The 20,131-nt window shown below is 52.4% G+C and overlaps 4 protein-coding genes across 7 annotated transcripts in view; 2 read left to right on the top strand and 2 right to left on the bottom strand.

Moving 5' to 3' along the window:
- PREB (prolactin regulatory element binding) overlaps nt 1-12,579 on the top strand; it is an 84,857-nt gene extending 72,278 nt beyond the window's left edge. Inside the window, exons 2-10 of one of the 3 annotated variants that reach the window (XM_050753818.1) lie at nt 8,672-9,048; nt 9,612-9,801; nt 10,005-10,231; nt 10,426-10,506; nt 10,621-10,745; nt 10,945-11,118; nt 11,265-11,337; nt 11,516-11,675; nt 11,842-12,579. In XM_050753818.1, the coding sequence (XP_050609775.1) occupies nt 8,914-9,048; nt 9,612-9,801; nt 10,005-10,231; nt 10,426-10,506; nt 10,621-10,745; nt 10,945-11,118; nt 11,265-11,337; nt 11,516-11,675; nt 11,842-11,936 (1,260 nt within the window). In that variant the 5' untranslated portion in view covers nt 8,672-8,913 and the 3' untranslated portion in view covers nt 11,937-12,579. Of the gene's footprint in view, nt 1-8,663; nt 9,049-9,611; nt 9,802-10,004; nt 10,232-10,425; nt 10,507-10,620; nt 10,746-10,944; nt 11,119-11,264; nt 11,338-11,515; nt 11,676-11,841 lie in introns of those variants that run through there. The other 2 variants (XM_050753816.1, XM_050753819.1) reach the window with 2 other exon arrangements.
- LOC126933728 (EMILIN-1) overlaps nt 1-20,131 on the bottom strand; it is a 150,440-nt gene that overhangs the window by 87,397 nt on the left and 42,912 nt on the right. The window lies entirely within an intron of this gene.
- Nucleotides 3,872-6,449, top strand: PRR30 (proline rich 30). The gene is made up of 3 exons (XM_050753820.1): nt 3,872-4,020; nt 4,281-4,333; nt 4,608-6,449. Exon 3 carries the CDS (start codon nt 4,973-4,975, stop codon nt 6,209-6,211), a length of 1,239 nt encoding a protein of 412 aa, XP_050609777.1. The 5' UTR covers nt 3,872-4,020; nt 4,281-4,333; nt 4,608-4,972; the 3' UTR covers nt 6,212-6,449.
- Nucleotides 12,527-18,202, bottom strand: ABHD1 (abhydrolase domain containing 1). Of its 2 annotated transcripts, XM_050753828.1 has the most exons (9): nt 17,961-18,202; nt 14,726-14,886; nt 14,207-14,389; nt 13,972-14,017; nt 13,706-13,818; nt 13,409-13,582; nt 13,183-13,231; nt 12,919-13,084; nt 12,527-12,805 (listed from the first exon to the last, which is right to left on the bottom strand). In XM_050753828.1, exons 1-9 carry the CDS (start codon nt 18,072-18,074, stop codon nt 12,594-12,596), a joined length of 1,218 nt encoding a protein of 405 aa, XP_050609785.1. In that variant the 5' UTR covers nt 18,075-18,202; the 3' UTR covers nt 12,527-12,593. The 2 variants fall into 2 exon arrangements, with proteins under 2 accessions (XP_050609785.1, XP_050609786.1); XM_050753829.1 differs by lacking the exon at nt 14,726-14,886 and having other exon boundaries at nt 17,961-18,199.

Consider the following 20,131-nt stretch of genomic DNA (forward strand, 5'->3'; position numbering starts at 1 on the left):
TCATGGCTCAGTGTAGCCTCAAACTCCTGTGCTCAAGGGATTCTTCCACCTCCCCCTCCTGAATTGCTAGGATTACAAGTGTGAGCCACTGTGCTCTGCTCAGCTGACTTAAAAATAGAGAGATTAAGGTCGGGCGCGGTGGCTCAAGCCTGTAATCCCAGCACTTTGGGAGGCCGAGACGGGCGGATCACGAGGTCAGGAGATCAAGACCATCCTGGCTAACATGGTGAAACGCCGTCTCTACTAAAACATACAAAAAACTAGCCGGGCGAGGTGGCGGGCGCCTGTAGTCCCAGCTACACGGGAGGCTGAGCCAGGAGAATGGCGTGAACCTGGGAGGCGGAGCTTGCAGTGAGCTGAGATCCGGCCACTGCACTCTAGCCTGGGTGACAAAGCAAGACTCCATCTCAAAAAAAAAAAAAAAAAAAAAAAAATAGAGAGATTATCCCAGATTATCTGGCTGGGCCCAATGTAATCACAAAGGTCCCTAAAAGTTGGAGAGGGAGGCAGAATAGTTCAGAGTCAGAGGGAGATGTGACTGTGGCGGAATGGTCATAGAGATACAAGGATACTGGCTTTGAAGCTGTAAGAGGGGGACCACAAACCAGGGACCACAAACCACCAGAAGATGGAAGAGGCAAGGAAATGTACTCTCCCTTACAGCCTCCAGAAAGGAAGGCAGCCTGCCGACATCTGGATTGTTAGCCCAGTGAGACCCATGTTGGACTTCTAATCTAGAGAAGTGTAAAATAATGAATTTGTGTTGTTTTAAGCTGCTAAGTATGAGGTAATTTGTTATGGGAGCAACAGCAAACTAATAACACTAGTCAACTGATTTTTCACACGAGTGCCAAGACAATTCCATGGGGGGAAGGAATAGCCTTTTTGTTTGTTTGTTTTTGAAAGAGGGTCTCCTTCTGTTGCCCAGGCTGGAGTGCAGTGGTGTGATCTTGGCTCATTGCATCCTCCAACTCCTAGGCTCAACCCATCCTCCCGCCTCAGCCTCTCAAGTAGCTGAGACTACAGACATGCACCACAACGCCAGGCTAATTTCTTTCTTTCTTGTTTTTTGGGAAAGATGGGCCTCACTATGTTGCCCAGGCTAGTGGAAAAGTCTTTTCAACAAATGGTGTTGGGACAACTGGATATCCACATACAAAAGAATTAAGTTGAACTTCCACCTCTCACCATATATAAAAATTAACTTGAAATAGACCAGGTGTGGTGGTTCATGACTATAATCCCAGCACTTGGGAAGGCCAAGGCAGGAGGATTCCTTGAGCTTGGGAGTTCAAAGTGGCAGTGAGCTATGATTACACCACTGCATTCCAGCCTGGGTGACAAAGTGAGACACTGCCTCTAAAACAAAACAAAATAAAACCCCTCAAAATAGATAACAAACTTAAATGTAAGAGCAAAAACTATAAAAGTCTAAGAAGAAAACACAGAGCAAATCTCTGTGACCTTGGGTTAGGCAATGGTTTCTTAGATAAGACACAAAAAGCAAGCAAGAAAAGACAAAACAGGTAAATTGGACTTTATCAAATTTGGAAGCTTTTGTGCATCAAAGGAAACCATCAAGAAAGTAAAAAAAATAACCCACAGAATCAGGGAAAATATTTGTAAAACATGTATCTGATAAGGGACCTACATCCAGAATATATAACAACTTTTATAATTCAATGATATGAAGACAAGAACCTAATTAAAAGATAGGTTGATCAGGTGCCTGTAGGTTGGTGGCTCATGCCTGTAATCCCAGTACTTTGGAAGGCCAAGGCAGGCGGATCACCTGAGGTCAGGAGTTTGAGACCAGCCTGGCCAACAGGGAAAAACCCCATCTCTACTAAAAACACAAAATTAGCTGAGTGTGGTGGCGGGCACCTGTAATCCCAGCTACTTGGGAGGCTGAGGCAGGAGAATCGCTTGAACTCAGGAGGCAGAGGTTGCGGCGAGCTAAGATCGTGCCATTGCACTCCAGCCTGGGCCACAAGAGCAAAACTCCATCTCAAAAAAAAGATAGGTCCCTAAGTTGGTATACAACACCCCACTGCTAAATCTGACTGGCTTTTAAAAAGATAGGCTAAGGATTTGAATATACAGTTCTTCAAAGAAGATAAATATCCCATAGCACATGAAAAGATGCTCAACATCATCAATCATTAGGAAAATGTAAATAAAAACCACAATATTATACTGTTTCACACCCACTAGGATTGCTAAAATAAAAAAGACAGGCAACAACATGTGTTGGTAAGGATTAAAGAAACATTGGAACCCTTATACCTCGCTGATGGGATTGAAAATTGGTACAGCCAACTTGGAAGACAGTTTGGTAGTTCCTCAAAATGTTAAATATAGATTTACCATGTAACTCAGTAATTCTGCTCCTATGTATCTAAAGATAAATGAAACCATATGTCCACATAAAACTTGTAGAAGAATGTTCATAGCGGCCGGGCGCGGTGGCTCAAGCCTGTAATCCCAGCACTTTGGGAGGCCGAGGCAGGCGGATCACGAGGCCAGGAGATCGAGACCATCCTGGCTAACACGGTGAAACCCCATCTCTACTAAAAAATACAAAAAAACTAGCCGGGCGAGGTGGCGGGCGCCTGTAGTCCCAGCTACTCGGGAGGCTGAAGCAGGAGAATGGCGTGAACCCGGGGGGTCGGAGCTTGCAGTGAGGGGAGATCGCGCCACTGCACTCCAGCCTGGGCGACAGAGCAAGACTCCGTCTCAAAAAAAAAAAAAAAAAGAATGTTCATAGCACTATTCATAATTGCTAAAAAGTAGAAAGAACCATGCCAGGCGCAGTGGCTCATGCCTGTAATCCCAGCACTTTGGGAAGCTGAGGTGGGCGGATCACCAGAGGTTAGGAGTTTGAGACCAGCCTGGCCAACATGACAAAACCCTATCTCTACTAAAAATACAAAAATTAGCCGGGCATGGTGGCCTGTGCCTGTAGTCCCAGCTACTCGGGAGACTGAGGCAGGAGAATTGCTTGAACCCAGGAGGTGGAGGTTGCAGTGAACCAAGATTGCGCCACTTCACTCCAGCTTGAGCAACAGAGTGAGAATTCGTCTCAAAAAAAATAATAATAATAAAAATAAATAAGTAGAAAGAACCAAAATGTCCACCAATTAATTAATGGATAAACAAAATATGGCATATCCATACAAAGGAATATTATCTGGCAATAAAAATAAAGCAATGATACATGCTACAACATGAATGAACTTTGCAAACATGTTAAAAGAAGTCAACAAAAGACCATATATTGTATAATTCCACTTATATGAAATGTCTAGAATATGAAAACCTATAGAAACAGAGTAGATTGGTGGTTTCCAGAGGCTGGGGGAAAAGTGGGGACCAACTGCTAATGGGTACAGGACTTATTTTGGGGGGGACAAAAATATTCTACAACTAGATTGTGGAGATGGTTCTACACCCCTGTGAATATACTAGAAGACATTGAATGGTACATTTTAAATGGGTAGATTGTATGGTATGTGAATTATATCCCAATAAAGCAGTTAAGAAAATAGTTATTAAAACATATAATAGGTATATCCCAAGGGGGAGAAAGGTGTGGTGCATGAGCTCAGCCCAGACAGGCTGTGTTGAGTGGGGAGAGCAATGGATGAAGGAGCTGGTTGGAGCTGTAAAGTGCATAGGCCAAGAGTAGAGGTGGGGGCTGGGTCTTGAAGGAGAAACTGAGTGCACTGAAGAATTCTGCCTGCTTCACAGCATTATCAAGGGCCAGCCTTTGGATGATCTCTGGAAGAAGGTTCCAGAGCCTCAAGGAGGAGATTCTATGATGTCAGCACTTGACCTTTGTGACATACCCACATGCTGCCAGGGAGAACTGAACTCAGGGAATGGGGACCCCAGCTCCCACTGGGGGCGGCAACCCTGGTGCCACCTCTTAGACAAAGTCCCAGTCTCCCAGAGGCTTTTACCAGCTGGCCCCATTCCTTCTGCTGCTGGGTGTAATGAGCCATCTCTGTCTGGGCCAGGGTGAGCTAGAGGATATCAGCACTAGGGGCAACAAGGGGTCAGAGGAACCAGAGTGGCAGGACACTAGGATGCTTGCAGAACCCCCGAGTCAGGATTAGGAGAATGAAAACCTGTACCACAGGCCTCCAAATGACTGAAGGAGGACTGAGGGCAAAACTCACGGCTCAGACAGAAACCCGGCTCACAGTGCGTTTAGTGTTAGATGCTGGGGACAGAGAAAGGTATATCCACCATTTGGTGACTCTGCTCCTCTCTCCCAGGTCCGCTCAATGCTGAAGTGCCTGTGAAACACAGCCCAGAGGAATTCTCATTGGTAAGAGCTCCCGGCACCAGAACACCCTTAATTCCTGTTTCTATCTCAGCCCCTAGCCCCCAAACCCCTCCTCCAATCCATCCTACCCTCCCTTCCTCCTTATTCCTCTCCTCCCCACTTCTCACCTTCCCTGGAGCATTTTGCCAGCTCTTTTGATCCCAAAGGTGACATGGATTTAAAGTCTTGGTGAGTTCAGCTTGGAACTAGGGACATGAGGCAGAGCCAGAAATGGACCAATTCTCCCAGTGTCTTGGGTTCTGTCTTTTCTCTCCAGGTCCTATGGGCTTTGTCTTCCTCTCTGCCCCGCCCAGATAATCGCTGTTGTCCCTCCGCTCTCAAGAGGCAGCTGTGATTCTCCATCCCCACACATCCCTCATCAATGGCTGACTGCAAAGAAGTGAGAAGCCAAGCTTAGGTTCATGCTCATGCCTGAACACCCAGAGAGCCTGGTGCTGGAGGTCTGGGTGTCCCCTTGGCCTGCCACTAGCACCTGCAACCACACCAGGCTGGAGCCAAGCTCTGCGCACAGAAGGTGGCCTTGATTTCTCAGGCACAGCTGACCTCAGAGATACTGGTCCTGACTCTGCCAGTTCTCTCATACCTAGTCTTGTTGCCCCAGTTCCTTCTGGATTCAAGGCGATGTTGCCTCAAAACAAGGACCAGGTTCTGCCACAGACCTCAGTGCTCCCCAGGTGCCCCCCTTGGGGCTTCTCACAACTTGTAGACTCCTCTCCTCACAACCTACAGCCTCTCTCTGCCCATCAGTCCCTCCGTCCCTCTCACCCACCGTTCTTTTCCACTCAGTCCCATCATCCTTCCTCCTCTCCACCAGCATCCCCCTCTCCTGGCTTCCAATTTGGCTCTTGTGACCCAAATTCTGACTTTGTGCCACATCCCTGTTCTCCCTCTCTCCCAAGTTCCCCCACTTTCTTTCACCAGAACTACCTCTCTCTCCCCAATCCACGTGCATCGTCTCCCTCCAACCACCGGCTGTACCCCTCTCCTCCTCTGACCCCTTCCTTCTCTCCCTCCCAGCCCCAGAACTCCTCCCTTCCCCACTCACCTTGCCAGTCTCCTTCCCACCCCAAGGACCTGCATAGCTCCACGCTCACTTCCCCAGGCCCAAGTCCACCTTCTCAAAGGCTCCACTCTAACAGGCAGACATGGCGCTGGCATCAGTACAGGGACACCGGGTCCGGGTCCCCTGGGGTAGTGGAGAGATGCGTGCCAAGCGAGAAGGATCCTGCACAGTTCAGGGACCCAGGGGCCCTGGCCCAGGCCCTGGTGGTCCAGCTGGGGCACCGCCGCATCGCACACGACCTGCGGCTCCTGCTTTTGCAGCACTTGTGGCTAGGCAGAACCGGCCAGGCCCCAGTCGTGGAGTATCCTATATGCCTGGTGTGCCTCCGGCCCCGCAGCCCCTCCTGCCCCCTCCCCAAGTACAGGACTGGACCCCGGCTGCTTGCCTTCCCCCAACTACTGCCCTGTGTGGAAGGCCAGGAATCTGGGCCACTCCGGATAGGCATCGGCTTCGGCCTCCGCCTCCCCCAGGGCCAGGCCAGGGCCTTGCATCTGCTGCCAGAAAAAAGGTCGAAGGAAGTAGGGCCTCAGGGCAAGGATCCTCAGGCCTGTGGGCATCCATCGCCAGCATTTCAGCCTCCAGCAGCTCAGGCCCGGGCCGACCCAGCCCCAGGCACACCCTCCCAGACCAGGAGCTTCAGGTCTGCAGGCCTTCAATCACCAAACTCTCCACGATGTTTCTCCGGGCCTCCACCTCGGGCACCAAAACAGGCCACTACCTCCCCAAAGCCCAGGCCTTGCCCTGCCCCAAAGAGGCCAGTTTCTCTGGAGCTCATTCTCCAAAAGTCATCAGTTTAGTTCCAGAGCCACGGAGGCCCCCTGGAACACCCCCTCCAAACCCCACCCTCCCAACCAGGCCCCAGATCTCGGGGAGTCCCCGAGACACCCTGAAGGGCTGGCTGGCAGGAAGTCAGGTGTGTTCTCCTGCTCTGAACCCTGGGAGCCCCTTGTGGAGTCTGCTGTCTCCAGGCTGAAGAGGACCAAGGGCACCAAGACCCCATTCAGCCCTCCGTGTAGCTAATAAAATCTGACCCTGTGAAACTTGTGTTTGTGTCCTGCTGAGTCCACAGAATAGGTAGCTATAACTACAGGAGTGCCAGTCTCCAACAAGACCCTTGGTGGCAGGGAGGGGGTGGTTCACGCCTATAATCCCAACACACTGGGAGGCTGAGGTAGGAGGATCGCTTGAAGCCAGGAGTTTGAGACCAGCCTGGGCAACATAGCAAGACCCTGTCTCTCCAAAAATAAAAATATAAAAAAATCAGCTGAGTATGGTGGGGTGTGCCTGTACTATCAGCTACTCAAGCTACTCAAGAGGCTGAAGTGGGAGGATCACTTGAGTCCAGGAGTTCAAGGTTATAATGAGCTATATCATGTCATTGCACTCCAGCCTGGGTGACAGAGACCCTATCTCAAAAAAAAAAAAAAAAAAAAAAAAGGGCAGGGTGTGGTGGCTCAAGCCTGTAATCCCAGACTTTGGGAGGCCAAGGTGGGCATATCATTTAAGGTCAGGAGTACGAGACCAGCCTGGCCAACATGGTAAAACTCCGTCTCCACTAAAAATACAAAAATTAGCCAGGTGTGGTGGCAGGCGCCTGTAGTTCCAACTACTCAGGAGGCTGAGGCAGGAGAATCACTTGGACCTGGGAGGCGGAGGTTGCAGTGAGCTGAGATCAGACCACTGCACTCCAGCCTGGGCAACAGAGCGAGACTCTGTCTCAAAAAATAAAAGAAAAAAGACCCTGGAGGGTGGTGTCAAAGGAAACAGAGAGGCCAGAAAGAGCAGGTGCCATGTATCCAAGGAGGACAAGGGACCCACAAGGCCTGGGGACTTAAGATATGCAGACAGCTTGGCCATGCCCTTCACACATCTAATGTAACTCTGTGGGACAGATACTAGCATCACCAAAGATGAAGCCACTGCACCACTCCTCTGGGTGCACCTTAGTTAATCAGAATGCAGGAGGGGTATCTCCTTTCAGGGAAGGACATCCCTTGTGCTCACTCTCAAGAGTGCACAAAGGTCACAAATCCGAGGGAGGATGGAGTGTCAGGCGCAGAAGATACCTGCCCTGCTGAGGCCAGCAAAGCAGCTGGCCACCCACTAAGCCACCGGCCCAGGAGTGTGAAGCCTTGAGAAAGGGAATGGTGGACACTACCCCTGCCAAAAGTGGGGGATAGGAGTTAAGGATGACAGAGGCGTCCCCATACGAGGAAGCAGTGGATTCAGCATTTGAAGTCAGGTTTATTTTTAAGTTCATGCTGCCTCCATTAAGAAGCAAGAGACTCTGGTGGTTTCTGGTGTGTGCCCTCCGGCAAATCACTTCCTCTCTGGGGTAAGCTGCAAAGGCCTGTGCTCCCAGGAGTTGGCGTATCACTCACCAAGTGGAAACAGTCCTAATTCGAGGATTTCATGCGTGTGAGAGACAGGGTCTAGCTCTGTCACCCAGGCGCTGGAGTGCAGTGGTGACATCACTGGTGGTCGAGCTTAGTGGTCGAGCTCACTGCAGCCTCGACCTCCCAGTCTCAAGTGATCCTCCCGCCTGAGCCTCCTGGGCAGCTGGGCCCACAGGTGCCACGACATTTGGCTAATTTTTAAATATTTTGTAGAGACGGAGTCTCCCCATGTTGTCCAGGCTGGTCTAGAAAGCCCAGGCTCAAGCCATCCTCCTCTCTCGGACTGTCTGAAAGTGTTGGGATTACAGGGGGATTACTGGCATGAGCAACCATGCCTGGCAGAGGATTTTTTTTTTTTTTTTTTTTTGAGACGGAGTTTCACTCTTGTTGCTTGCTGCCCAGGCTGGAGTGCAATGGCAATGGCGTGATCTTGTCTCACTGCAACCTCTATCTCCCGGGTTCAAGTAATTCTCCTGCCTCAGGCCCCCGAGTAGCTGGGATTACAGGCGAACGCCACCACAGGCGCATGCCACCACACCTTTGTATTTTTGGTACAGACGGGATTTCTCCATGTTGGTCGGGCTGGTCTCGAACTTCTGAACTTGTGATCCGCCCGCCTCGGCCTCCCAAAGTGCTGGGATTACAGGCGTGAGTCGGATTTCTTTATTAAAGGTTGACCCTCATCAACCTCCACTGGCTCCACCTCCTCCGCGCCCCGGGGCGCCCCGCACAAAGATGGCGAAGTCGGTGCTGGGAGACTGTGCCTCCGCGCCAGGGGTGGAGAACCGAAGCCCCGCCCCGGGGAAGGCGGCCCCGCCGGCTAGTGCTGACTCGCGTCGGTGCTCCTGCGCCTGCGCGGAGGGAGACGCGGGACAGGTGCGCGTGCGCAGTGCGCGTCTGCGAGAGCGACTTAGACGCACTCGAGCTGAACCTCGGCTGCCCGCGGGTGGTCAGGGTTTTGGCAATTCCCCGGTGTGAGAGGGGTCGGGTGTGCTCCCAGCGGCGACGGGGCCGAGTTCACCAGGGGCCGGGGCAGTAGTCGAAGGCCCGGCCCGTTATGTCCTGGGTGCCGTGGTGCGGGCAGTGAACGCGCGCCGGGCGGGATGGGCCGACGCCGGGCGCCAGAGCTGTACCGGGCTCCGTTCCCGTTGTACGCGCTTCAGGTTGACCCCAGCACTGGGCTGCTCATCGCTGCGGGCGGAGGAGGCGCCGCCAAGACAGGCATAAAGAATGGTGTGGTGAGAGCTCAGAGCCACTGGGGCTGGGTCTTGCTGTGGGCTGGCGGCGATTCCAGGGTGGCCAGGGGTCGCGGGGCGGGCCACACTCCAGCTTCGGGCCCTGCCCACTTCTGTTGGGAAGACCCGCTTGCCTGACGCCCCGGCGCGAATTTCAGTCGAGAACTCAGCAGGCAGAGGAGAGGCTTTTAAGGTAAAGTGAAAGCTGCACACAGCTGCAGAGCCGGCAGGAACGCTTCAGCTCCGCCTCGGAGCAGCTCCAGGGCTCTTATCCTGGCCTTTTCCCGGAGGTCTTGCCTGCCCTCTAGCAGCGGCGAGAGTGGTGCCTTTGGGTTTAGGCTAAGTTCCTTCCCTCTTCTGAGCTTCACCCTGTTCTGTAAAATGGAGGTAATAATCCCAGTCCTGCTTAGTGTAGAGATTTGTGAGGCCCAAATGAGAGAAAAAAGACTCGAGAACCCCTTGTGAACTATAACGTGCAGAAGGTAAAGGGGTAAGACATCAGACTGTTCCTAGACGTGCTCTCTGGGCACCCCTGAACTTGCTCATCCGGGTTCCCCCTCCCACAGCACTTTCTGCAGCTAGAGCGGATTAATGGGCGCTTGAGTGCCTCCTTGCTGCACTCCCATGACACAGAGACACGGGCCACCATGAACTTGGCACTGGCTGGTGACATCCTTGCTGCAGGGCAGGATGCCCACTGTCAGCTCCTGCGCTTCCAGGCTCATCAACAGAAAGGCAACAAGGCAGAGAAGGCAGGTAAGGAGCTCTCTCCCTCTCTACCCGCTTGGGGAAAGGGTTGAACGAGTAAGGTCACTCTTACCTTGGTGTCTCTAAAGAAGTGCGTCTGGAAGTAGGGTTTTGGTAGCAAGCTAGAAGCTGTAGGGGCACCTGCCATGGAGAGAGGGGCCAGTACTCCTTACTGTAGAAGCCTAGAACCTGGCCAAGTGTTTGTGTTACAGGTTCCAAGGAGCAGGGGCCTCGACAAAGGAAGGGAGCAGCCCCAGCAGAGAAGAAATGTGGAGGTGGAGCGGAAACCCAGCACGAGGGGCTAGAACTCAGGGTAGAGAATTTGCAGGCAGTGCAGACAGACTTCAGCTCCGATCCACTGCAGAAAGTTGTGTGCTTCAACCACGATAATACCCTGCTTGCCACTGGAGGGACAGATGGCTACGTTCGTGTCTGGAAGGTGTGGGTTTGTGGGGTTAGGGAGGATGAATGTCAGTAACAGCAAGACCAAAATTGTGAGAAGCTGAACGTGGCATCTGGGAAACTTGTGAATGAAGCTTGCATTGAGGGGCCATTAGAAGGGAGTGGCGTGGAGATCAGTCACAGTGTACTTGCTGGACACCTGAGTTAACTATGGTGGTGGTTTGGCTACAGGTACCCAGCCTGGAGAAGGTTCTGGAGTTCAAAGCCCACGAAGGGGAGATTGAAGACCTGGCTTTAGGGCCTGATGGCAAGGTGAGGGGGTGGGGGTGGGAGGAGGGTGGAGAAGGAGAGAGGAGGTGCTTATGCTGCTTGCCCAGTGAGTGGATCCCCTAACTGTCCATCCTTGGAATCTTTATTCCTGACTAGTTGGTAACTGTGGGCCGGGACCTTAAGGCCTCTGTGTGGCAGAAGAATCAGCTGGTGACACAGCTGCACTGGCAAGAGAATGGACCCACCTTTTCCAGCACACCTTACCGTTATCAGGCCTGCAGGTGTGAAGACTTTGCGGGGTGGCTGAAAGAGGCATAGCCCAGCTGTGGTGGGGGAGAGGGAAAAGACTGGGGATGGGAGAGCTGGGGAGGAACTTGTTGAGTTTTATCTCAGGTCTGACCAGGGTGCAGGTGGTGCACAAACCTCTGAGGAGGGTTGGGCAGGCCCCAGGAGCTGAATAGCTCCTCATCCGGCCCCCAGGTTTGGGCAGGTTCCAGACCAGCCTGCTGGGCTGCGACTCTTCACAGTACAAATTCCCCACAAGCGCCTGCGCCAGCCCCCTCCCTGCTACCTCACAGCCTGGGATGGCTCCAACTTCTTGCCCCTTCGGACCAAGTCCTGTGGCCATGAAGTCATCTCCTGCCTCAATGTCAGGTGCGAGACATTGCTGCCTTGGCTAGGTGGGGGTCCCTGAGGGAGCTTGGAAAGGAGTCCTGCCTGGGTCCCCGCGGACTGGGATTGGGGTATGAGGGTTGCTGCACAAGCCTCCAGGACAACGAGCACTTTATTGTTTGTTGCAGTGAGTCTGGCACCTTCCTAGGCCTGGGCACGGTCACTGGCTCTGTTGCCATCTACATAGCTTTCTCTCTCCAGGTAATGGGTGGAGGTTGGCATGGCCCTGTCGGTGGACTGTAGGCCTGTGTCTACCCTGAGTGTGCAGGAAGGAGTCTGGCCCGTTCTAGAGAGGGAAAACCTGGGGGTGGGGAGCATGCTTTCCAGAAAGACAGTTCCCAGCTAGGCCTTTCCTCACTCGTTTTCCTTCTACCCGCAGTGCCTCTACTACGTGAGGGAGGCCCATGGCATTGTGGTGACGGATGTGGCCTTTCTACCTGAGAAGGGTCGAGGTCCAGAGCTCCTTGGGTCCCATGAAACTGCCCTGTTCTCTGTGGCTGTGGACAGTCGTTGCCAGCTGCATCTGTTGCCCTCACGGCGTGAGTCATTGGGCGGGGCAGGCAGGCACCACCCCACCTTTAACTGGACCACAAACATGCCCCCCGGGGGCTAGGCTCTTGTTTGTGCCACTCCCCCTTTGAAGGGTTCTGGTTTCTAGGCTGGGAAGCCCCTTGGCCTGCTGACCTCTCCCTTTCCCTCCTGCAGGGAGTGTTCCTGTGTGGCTCCTGCTCCTGCTATGTGTCGGGCTTATTGTTGTGACCATCCTGCTGCTCCAGAGTGCCTTTCCAGGTTTCCTTTAGCTTCCCTGCTTCCTGGGAATCAGGAGCCTGGACACTGCCATCTCTAGAGCAGAGTGGAGGCCTGGACTCCCTTTGCTCACTCCATTCGGGTCCACAGCTGAGGCTGCCTCTGATAAGATGAATGGGCACTGCCTTCCCTTCTAGTGAAAAGGCTTGGTTATGGCCCTGCCTGACTCTGGGCCCCAGGAACTCTGCCTTCATCATCTGTGGATCCATCCAGAACAGTGGTGTCTGAAGCCCAGGCCATACTCCCTGCCTCTTTCCTTCTGCCTACTTGAGGCTCGAGAGTTGAGCTTGTCCTTTCTCTAGAAACATGTGAAGATGCCCAAGAGCCTGGAGGCACTGCTGTCCTTCCTGCAGAAACAGTTTCTCCTCCTCCCCTCACAGCCTTGGGGCCAGTTCCCCTTCACATGAAGCCCCTGGCATTTGCTGGGGAAGGGACTGGCCTGGTACTTGCTGCTGGGGCAAAAAGATGACTTGGGTAGTAATCTGGGGGTTCAGATGGGTAGCACTAAGCCAGCCGGCCTAAAGATGCAGTAAGTTCCTAGATAGTCTAACCTTGAGGAAAGGGAAAATGAACCTCAGCCCACTAGGCAGGAAAAGTTGATATTTAATAAACAAGGAAAGAGTGAACTGAGACCCCCAATGGTACTCTTGTCAGCTATTTCTGTCCTCAGAAGGCGAGAGAGCCCAGAGGTCAGGCAGCCCCTCTGGGGGCTGGAAGATGGCTCTGGCGTACTGATGCAAGAGGCGGCTCATGTAGCAGTGCTGCCATGGGAGCAGCCCTTCCAGGAAGCCAACATGGCCACCCCTGTCTGTGATGAGCAGCGCAACGTAGGGGGAGTGTTGGGCGGCCTGTATGGGAAGGGCTAGGAGAGGGTCAGGGGTCAGAAACGGCCTTTACTGGGAGCCCAGGCTGTCTGTCATGTCCCTCATGGCCCATTTTCCTTGGGGCCAAAGTGTCCTGATTCAGAGTACTCACCACCGACGGGGGAGAAGGGGTCATCTGCTGCATTGAGACAGAGCACAGGGATCCGGATGGCATCTACCTTGGTTCTAGGGCTTGCTGCTTTGTAGTAGGTAACACAGTCTTGATATCCAAAGGCCACAGATGTGTAGCGCTCATCAAACTGGCGGATTGTGCGGGCCTGCAGGTGTTACCGTAGGATAGGCTAAGATGATAAAGAATGAGAAGATAGTGGAAGACTCATTTGGGGGGGCCCAGGGGCATGGCTGAAGATTATACCTGTAGCACAAAGTCTATGTCCACCACCTTTTCAATCACCTTTCTGTTTCTACAAGAGTACATAAGAGTTTGGCTTGACACCTGGACCTGACCCCCCGCCCCCAGGCCCTGTCTTACTATCTCATGTGTGAAGAAGCCCAGAGAGAACTGACCGAGCACTAGGAGAGCTTGGAGTGTCTGCCATCCTACTCTGTCTACTGCTTCCTCCCACTTGCCACGACCCTACCGTTGCACAAGCTGGCAGAGCGCAGCAGTGAGGGGCCGATTGAAGAGCAGTGAGTTGAGTGGGGTTTCCAGGGAGCGGGTGGTCTCAAAGGAATCCCAGCATGCAGACAGAGTCAGTGCTGCCACCAGCCCTGCAGCCTGCCCGGCCTGTGCCAGGTGATTCAGCACCGGTATCCTGTAGAATTGGACAAGGGACCATGAAAGAAGGGTTTGCATTAATGTGAGTTGGGACAGAGGGAGGGGACTTGGAGGAGGAAAGGAAGACTGGGCCTCTGGGTTAAGCCTAGGCAATCTTTACCCTCCAAAAGAGATGCCCACGGCTAGCAGTGGAGCTTGGGGATAGCGGTGCTTTATGTGGTTCACGACTGTCTGTAGATCTTCAGTATTGCTGGCACAAAAAGCCCTGTGGGTCTGAGGGCAAATTAGATCATTAGGTAGGGAGGGAGACCGTGGTCAGAAGGTGGAGGGGAAATTGAGGAAGGAGAGGTAGGAGGTAGAGCCCCAGGGCCAAGGATCTCTAAAGGGAGTGGGTGAAGGGCTACTATGAGGAAGGCCGCTACTCACCCGCAGTTCCTCCCCACGGCAGCCCCGGTTGTTAAACACGACAGCCCTGTGGCACACAGGTACATCTTAGCTAGACCCTTCTTAGCCCCTCTTCCCTTTCAGTAGTCTTCAGAAAGACCCCTGTCCAAAGATTCCCTTCGTGTAGCATTCTTCATATCTGTCAGTGTCCAGATTGATTTCTCCCTAGTACACGTTCTCAGATGCCACCCCACTCCTGGGCTGCACCCATCCTTACTGGTAGCCATCCCTCAGAGCTTGGTTAACTAGGTGCAAGATGTATGTCTCCTGGCTACTGCCGGTGATGCCAGGAAGCAGCAGCACAATGGGCTGGGTAATAGGATCAGGGTCTTGGCTGCTGTCAGGCTGCTTGGCCCAGTCTAGCAGGAGCTGGCCTCCATCTGGTGTTTGGAGGATGTCACTGTGGTTTTGGAGGAAGAGGCACACAAAGATAACGATGTAATTCAAAAGCTTTGTCCTGTGCCCCACCCATAAACGAGTCTCATAACTTCCCATCAGCATCCTCTGAGGGTGTTTTTCATGTAAAACAGTAAGGCTTGACAATGTGGGGTGGGGACATAAAAGATCATGACCTGATGGCCATGCAATTATATGGCCCTTCCATATAACATCCACTCTCATTGTACCCTCAATACAGGGATGTAGATGAGACAGATTACCTACATTTTAAAAGTGGTAAATAGATTTTCCCTAGATACCTGGGGTTTCACGTTCACCCTGTTCTGTCCCTTCTTACCTCTGATAAAAGACTAGGGGCTGAGACTGCAGGAAGACTTGGAAGATGCTTTGTAGTCGCCCCTCAAAACACCACAGCGTTGGGTAGAAAGTCTCCGTGGTGATGGAACAGTGTTGCTCCAGGAAGGCCAGAAACTGTGGCCCAGCCACCAGCCGAGGCCTCTGTAATCACACAACAGTCTGCCCCACTTCCCTGACTTTTGCACCAAGCTAATGAGGCACCCAACACCAGAGGGTGAGAGGGCCCCTCTCCAGAGGACAGCCGGGAGGACCCTGCTTTGTCTGCACGTGAGATACTCAGCACAGCTCAGTTGAATGGCCAAGTCTCTATAATACACTCCAGCTAGAGCCCCTAAAAACCCAGTTTTGGAGTGTCACTGCCCAGAATTGACCCTGAACTGGGAGCTGCTGAGTTGACTGAGTGCTGACTTTCCCGCTCAGCCTATCCATGCCCCAAACCCATTTTGGAGACAGCAGGTAATGTAAATAGCCAGGTTCAGTGGTGTGCGCCTGTGGTCCCAGCCACTTGGGAGGCTGAGGTGGGAGGATCGCTTGAGCCCAGGAGTTCAAGGCTGCAGTGAGCTATGATAGCACCATGGTTCGCTAGCCTGGGCGACAGTGAGACCCTGTCAATAAATAAGTGCCCAGCTGATCCCCTGCAGAAAAAGTCGGGGTTCTGGGCAGGGGCTGAAGAAATGCAGCACCATTCAATCTTCAACCTTTACTTTGCAGTTGAAAATGAAGCCGACTGGGCGCAGTGGCTCGTGCCTGTAATCCCAGCACTTTGGGAGGCTGAGGCGAGTGGATCATGAGGTCAAGAGATGGAGACCATCCTGGCCAACATAGTGAGACCCTGATTCTACTAAAAATACAAAAATTAGCCAGGCATGGTGGTGCATGCTTATAGTCTCAGCTACTCAGGAGGCTGAGGCAGGAGAATCGCCTCTGCACTCCAGTCTGATGACAGAGCAAAACACTCTTTTTTTTTGAGACAGAATCTCTCTCTGTCACCCAGGCTGGAGTGCAGTGGCGCGATCTTGGCTCACTGCAAGCTCCACCTCCTGGGTTCACGCCATTCTCTTGCCTCAGCCTCCCAAGTAGCTGGGACTACAGGCACCCACCCAGGCCGGCCTAATTTTTTGTATTTTTAGCAGAGACGGGGTTTCACCGTGTTAGCCAGGATGGTCTCAATCTCCTGACCTCTTGATCCGCCCGCCTTGGCCTCCCAAAGTGGTGAGATTACAGGCGTGAGCCACCGCGCCTGGCCTAAGGGGCTTCTTTCTACCAGGGACCTTATCTTCTCTTACTTGTGGGGCCCCTGCTGTTAGATTGTGCTTTAAAGGAAGAACAGCCCTAATGTGAATCGATGTTTTTCTTCCTTCGTGCCAGCCAGGGGGAAGGTGACAAGGATGAAATAACAGGGACAGATGAGGTCAGTGGGCACTGAGCCCTGACTTTCAGCTTCTCTGCTGTATTCTGGACAGACCTCAAGTGAATGAGAGAGCCTAGCCATGTAGAAGGCATGTGAAGGAGGAGTATGCCATAGGTTCAAGAATAGAAACTGCATATCTGCAATGAGTCCTAAGGAACATGAAGACCAGGTTTCTATCTCCAGTATAGTCCCCATACTCTACAGGGGCAAATGGCAGAGAGGCCAAGTTGATAGTGCAACTGTTGGGAGATGTGACTTTCAACCCTAGTCCTTAAGCCCTGGAATTATGACAGCTGTCAGTCGTGTGCAGGCACTGGACTAAGCCCAAGCTTATGAGATATTTTATAAGTGAAGAAGTTATGACTGACAGATGTTAAGTGGTTTGTCCAGTTACACAGCAAGCAAAACAAAATTACTAACTATGACATTACCACCAGTACTTGTAGGTAAGATTTGTTGAGTGCTCATTAAGCTCCAGGCATTGTGCTAGGCACTTCACACAAATTTTGTCTTGTGATTTTCACAATGGTTTCATGAAATAGGTTGTATTTGAATGCTGAATAACTTGTCAAAGGTCAGAAGCATGCCAGAACTAGTTATGGGCAGAGCAGGAGATTCAAACCCAGGTCTCTCTGACTCTAGAGCCTGCACTGCCTAGTCACTGTTGTGTATTGCTTCCTAATTGCCAAGATTTTGAGTTGCTATCCATTTTTTTTTTTTTTTTCCTTGAGACGGAGTTTTGCTCTGACACCCAGGCTGGAGTGCAGTGGTGTCATCTCAGCTCACCACAACCTCTGCCTCCTGGGTTCAAGCGATTCTCCTGCCTCAGGCTTCCGAGTAGCTGGGATTATAGGCATGTGCCACCATGCCCGGCTAATTTTTGTATTTTTAGTAGAGACGGGGTTTCTTCATGTTGGTCAGGCTGGTCTCGAACTCCCGATCTCAGGCGATCCTCACACCTCTGCTTCCCAAAGTGTTGGGATTACAGGTGTGAGCCACTGTGCCCGGCCCTAAGGAAGACATTTAGTAAACAATAAATGCTAATGTAGAAAGCTCTGAAAATATGGAAAAGTCTCGGTAACACTAAAGGCTCCTGTAGACCTTTTTAAAGGACTCGAACCAGTAGGTGTCTTGTTAGACTCAGCTACCTAGAACAGAGTTTAATGAAGATGAAAATATTTGGCTTTTCCTGGATATGTAAATTATGTATTTATCTAAATTTCAGTGAGAAAAATCTCCAAATTCATCAAAATCAACCTCTTCAAACTTTCTCATCACACTATATGGAGAGCCTGGAACATAAAACAGGGCTGAATGAGCAAGGACAGTTAGGGTCATCCATCAGTTCTGGGCTAGGCCAGTTTCTGGCCTCAGCCAGCCCTTAAGGGAAGGGAGGCCCTACTAAGCTATTTGGGGGGTGGGTGGTGGTGGGAGTTAGCCATGACCCCACAGACCTCTGGTTCCTTCCTTCAGTGCAGCTGAAAGACTCAGCTAAACCACCTAAAAAGGAACGCAAAGTGTGCACATATCTGACACCTCAGGATGCCTTCCAACCCACTTTTCCCAAGTGCTTGTCCACATCATAGAGAGCAGCACCCTCCGGTGCCCAAAAGGCCCAGGTGGCATGGGGAGCACATGGGATGCAGAGGCACTAGGGAGGCAGAGCCGAGTCTCCATTCGGTGGGAGCAAATTTCATCTGTGGGGAAGCCCAACCATTCCAGCTCCCACCAAGGGCTCAAGCCCGTGTCTGGAAGCTGCCCCTACACCCAAACCCGCCCGCCAGAGCACTGGACCCGCACCCACCTGAAGGACACATGCCCAGTAGTAGCCCAAGTAGAGGGCAACGGCAAGAGCCAAGGGCAGAGAAAAGGTGTCTGCCCAGGTGCCATTCTGGGGGCTCAGGAAGGAGTTCAGCATCTTGTGTTGGGGGCTTCCGACCCTCAGGCTCCTGGCTGGCCCCGGCTCGCCGGCCGCCTGCCATAGGCAGCCTGTGCAGGTCCTGTCCCCGCTGCCGGCCGTTCGCACTGCCCGCCCCGCCCACCGCCGGTGCCGGCGGCTAGGCGGCGAGAGGCGGTGCTAGTTGGTCGCTGGGCTGGGCGGCTGCGCCTAGTGTCCCGCGCGGAAGTAACTCGAGCGACCTGCGAATGGCCTCCCGCCCTCCCCCGCCTTCTGCTTCCCCTCCGCGGTTCCTGGCTCTGGAGCCCGGGACAAGCGGCCTCCCCCAGCTGCCATCTTGGTGCGCGGCATCTCCAGCTCCCTCAACCTCTTCCCCGGCGACGCCCTGAGTCCAGCAGCCTGGCCAGAGCCCCTCAGGCACTCGCAGTCAGTCACACACAGGACACAGCTACTCCCACGGTGACGTTCTGCTCTGTCACAGACTACAGTCATTCACAGTGACCCTCACCAGTCACTGTCCGACTGTGACACCCCACACTGTCACACAGCTTTCAGATGCTCAGTGTTGGCATTGCACACACATGCAGCTTCCTGCAGTGTCACTCTGTGTTGTCTCATACAGTCCCTGCCACACAGTCCTCGAACAGTAGATAATTTGCTCACCACCCGCTCTGTACCAGGCACTTGATGCAGACCCCGCCCCCCATGTTACTGTCCCTGTCTTCATTGAAATATGGGAGGTCGTCTACTAAGAGTAATGACTTTCAACCTTGACTGCAGATCGGAATCATCTACGATTTTTAAAACTGCCAGTGCCCAGGCCCTACCCCCGATACAGTTGGTCTGGAGAGGAGCCTAGGTATCAGTATACCGTAAAGCTTATAGGAGGTTCACAAGTCATCAGGGCTTAACAGAGTCCACACAAGGGAAGTACCAGTTGTCATGGGAGCACTGTGGGGGTGCCCGGACTTCATGGGAGGGTGTTCTAGCAGATGGGGCAGCATAGGCAAAAGCCTGGAGGTGAAGGATGTCTTAAGGGAACAGAAAGAAATTTGGTGTGGCTGGAACATGTGGGTGGTCAAGGACCACATAATTGCTGCAGTTTATCCTAGGTCAGAGGAAAGCCATCGCAGGGTTTTAAGAAGGGAAGAGTGACATGAGTTATGTTTTAGGAGAATCATTCAGTTGCTGGGAGAATAGATTGGAGGAGGAGGAAAGTAAAAGCAAAGAGGCCACTGGGAGGCTGCTAACAGAACACCAGGCTCAAAAGATGCCTGGACTGGAGTATACCCAGGAGAGGAGTGAAGAGCTTCAAGATCAGAGGCACAATTGATAGAACCTGGTGGTAGACTGGAGGCAGGGGAAGAAGGAGGAACACGGATGGCCCCCAGGTTTCCGACTGCACAGACATAAAGTGCCCATCCCTGGGATAGGGAAACAGAGGAGAGGAAGATTTGAAGAGGAAGATGATGCATTTAGACACAGACATGTAGAGGATGGGGTGCTGGTGAGTGTTTTAAGTGCGTTTCCTTAGGTTCTGTATTTGTCTCTTTGGCATCCATAAATCACAGGGCCAACCTAATGTCCAAGGTTATTTACATCTCCCTGCAATCCAGAGCTCATACTCTGAGTCACTTCCTTTCTCTAACTTTCACATTCCAAGCCAGTATCTCCCCTGCCCTAAATCAACCCAGGACCAGGTAACTAGTACCAGTCCCTGTGCCCCAGAGTGCTCTGGGATTATTCAAACTAGGCAGCCCCAAACTACTTCTCCGGCCTTACTGGGAGAAGTACACCCCAGTAAAGGCCTGTACCTTCCCCTCGCTCCTTTCTGCCTCCTGTGTGACACTGGCACTTCCCCCTGTGACTGTGCCTTTTGTTTCTAGGGGAACTGTGAATAACATTAAGCTTTTCTTTCAATGGCAGTGACCTCTTCATGTCCTCACTCAGCCACCTTTGTAAATTAAGACTCAGGCACAAATTAGTAGGATATTCAATGCCTGAAGTGGCCTGGGGCTTAGAGATTGGAGCTGGAGAATTGGTAATCATCAGCATTTAGGTGGTATATTAGTTGGCAG

The sequence above is a fragment of the Macaca thibetana genome, chromosome 13 (genome assembly GCF_024542745.1).
Source record: "Macaca thibetana thibetana isolate TM-01 chromosome 13, ASM2454274v1, whole genome shotgun sequence".
NCBI lineage: Eukaryota > Metazoa > Chordata > Mammalia > Primates > Cercopithecidae > Macaca > Macaca thibetana.